Source organism: Quercus suber, unplaced genomic scaffold, assembly GCF_002906115.3.
Source record: "Quercus suber isolate HL8 unplaced genomic scaffold, Cork oak 2.0 scaffold_40, whole genome shotgun sequence".
NCBI classification, from domain to species: domain Eukaryota; kingdom Viridiplantae; phylum Streptophyta; class Magnoliopsida; order Fagales; family Fagaceae; genus Quercus; species Quercus suber.
In genome coordinates this window covers 1,518,979-1,521,117 of record NW_027069505.1, presented here as the reverse complement: position 1 = coordinate 1,521,117, position 2,139 = coordinate 1,518,979, and the positions used below count along the sequence as shown (strand labels likewise).

At 37.4% G+C, this 2,139-nt stretch overlaps 1 protein-coding gene across 1 annotated transcript; it reads left to right on the top strand.

The window, feature by feature from the left end:
* Positions 1 to 225: 225 nt before the first annotated feature.
* Positions 226 to 1,933, top strand: LOC111999680 (uncharacterized). The gene has a single exon (XM_024031809.2). It carries the CDS (start codon positions 553 to 555, stop codon positions 1,609 to 1,611), a length of 1,059 nt encoding a protein of 352 aa, XP_023887577.1. The 5' UTR covers positions 226 to 552; the 3' UTR covers positions 1,612 to 1,933.
* The last annotated feature ends 206 nt before the right edge of the window (positions 1,934 to 2,139 follow it).

Below are 2,139 nucleotides of genomic sequence, written 5' to 3'. Positions count from 1 at the left end.
TAACAAGGGGGGCAGATGGATCATAAAAGTCTTAATTCAGCAATAAGCCCTTACTCAACCACATCCCAATCTTTCTTTCTTTCTTTTTTTTTTTTCTTTTTTTTCATAAGAGAGGCGGCTTGGTAGTTGCAGACACATTAGTGGGCACAAGCAATAGGGCATTTTTTGAGTAAAACTGGCATGGGCTCACAAGTTGAGGGTATGATTGGATCATGAAACAAGGCTCGTGGGCTAAAACTTTCCCATTCAGCTTTCTTTATATCTTTTTATTAATATGTTTAGCCAAGCATTAAAAAAAGAAGTTAAAGGCTATCAAAGAAGCTGTCTTGTGACCCCATTCTAAAGCAGAGCAAAAAGGAGTACTGCTGCACAAAATAAACAAACAGACAGATGGTAAAGATTAAAGAGAGACACACAAGATAAAGGCAAAGGCAAAAGAAAGCTGTCAGTCCCTCCCTCCCTCCCTCACTCTCTTCTCTCTTTTAAAAACCATCCAAAAACTTAGCTCAAAACCCAAACCAGCAAATTTAACAAAGGAAAGGAAAGCTAGTTATGAAGGGAAGAGAAGCCAAAGCAGCTCCTTCTGCAGATTTGTTAGTATGTTTTCCTTCTCGAGCCCATTTAACTCTTATGCCTAAGCCCATATGCAGCCCAGCGAGGCCTTCAGAGCAGAACAAGCGCCATCACAATCACAATCACAATCACAACCAACACCACCACCGTCACCACAGCCTTAAGAAATCAAGCACTATTAGAGGTGGTGGTCAAGCCAGTCCTTTGCTATGGTCCAAAACCAAGCCAATGGGCTCGGAGATCTCTGAACCAACCTCTCCGAAAGTCACATGTGCAGGGCAGATCAAAGTGAGGCACAAGACCAATACTTCATGCAAGAACTGGCAATCAGTGATGGAAGAGATTGAAAGAATTCACAACAACAGGAATAAACATAAAAAGAAACCCAGTTGGGTTGAAGCTTTTGGGTTCAAAAAAGAAGTAATGCAATTCTTGACGTGTTTAAGAAGGATACGTTTTGATTTTCGTTGCTTTGGAACTTTTCCAGAACCGTCAGATATCACTACTGATGATGAAGATATTGAGGTAGAAGAAGATGGAGAAGTAGAAAACCGAGAAAACCATACTGAGGGAAGTGATGAGAATTCAAGAACCGTCTTTTCCAAATGGTTTATGGTCCTACAGGAAAATCAAAATAACACACTTTGCAAAGAGAGAGATAGGCCATGTCAGGATGATGATGATGATTCTATTGCTGCAGCACCTGCTGTTCCTCCATCAAATGCTTTGTTACTTATGCGTTGTAGATCTGCTCCTGCCAAAACCTGGTTGGAAGAGAAAGAACAAGAAGATCGAGAACAAGAAGAAGAGGAAGAAGAGAAGGAAGATGAAGATGAAATAGGTAGAGTAAAAGAAGAGAGAAAAGCAAAGAGTTTAAAGAGCTTAATGGAGGAAGAGAAGAGAAAGAAGAAAGAGAACATGGTTGTGATGAAATATGACACTGATTTCTACCAAATTTCATCTGATATTGCAAAAGAGACCTGGATTGTTGGTGGCATGAAAGATCCATTTTCGAGGAGTCGAAGTTGGAAAAGATGATCTTGGTGAATTTTTTTTTAAATATTTTTTTTTATAAGTATTTCAAGTTTTACCTTAAGCCTTTTTATCTTTTTTAATATTTTCATAGTTTGTTTTTTCTATATTTTCCCCCTCTGAGATCTTGTGTGGGAACTGGAAAATCCAACTGCAACTAGTTCCCATATATAGTAAGTTAGTAACCTATGTTGTCTTAGTCCTGCTGTGATCTGAAAGTTGTATTAGTTTTGTACAGCTTTTCTTTCCTTTTTCCTGGACAAGATTTTGCTGCCAATTCCATGTACATTTTCCGATTTTCGTGTTGTATATGTCCATCTTGTTTTAATTTTGTTGATTAAATCAAAATCCTTTTATATGTAAACCAAAAATTATACAGTGGAATTTTAGACTTACGGTTATGATAAATGATTTTGTTAGCTTCATTGAGATGAATATTATTTTATCCAACTGCACCCTATTGAGAATCTATTTTATGATGAATGATTTTGTTAGCTTCTTTATGAGATTATACATATGTTCATCTTTCCTACG

Coding starts and splice junctions, on each gene's coding strand:
- LOC111999680 (XM_024031809.2), top strand. CDS start 553: ATGAAGGGAAGAGAAGCCAAAGCAGCTCCTTCTGCAGATTTGTTAGTA.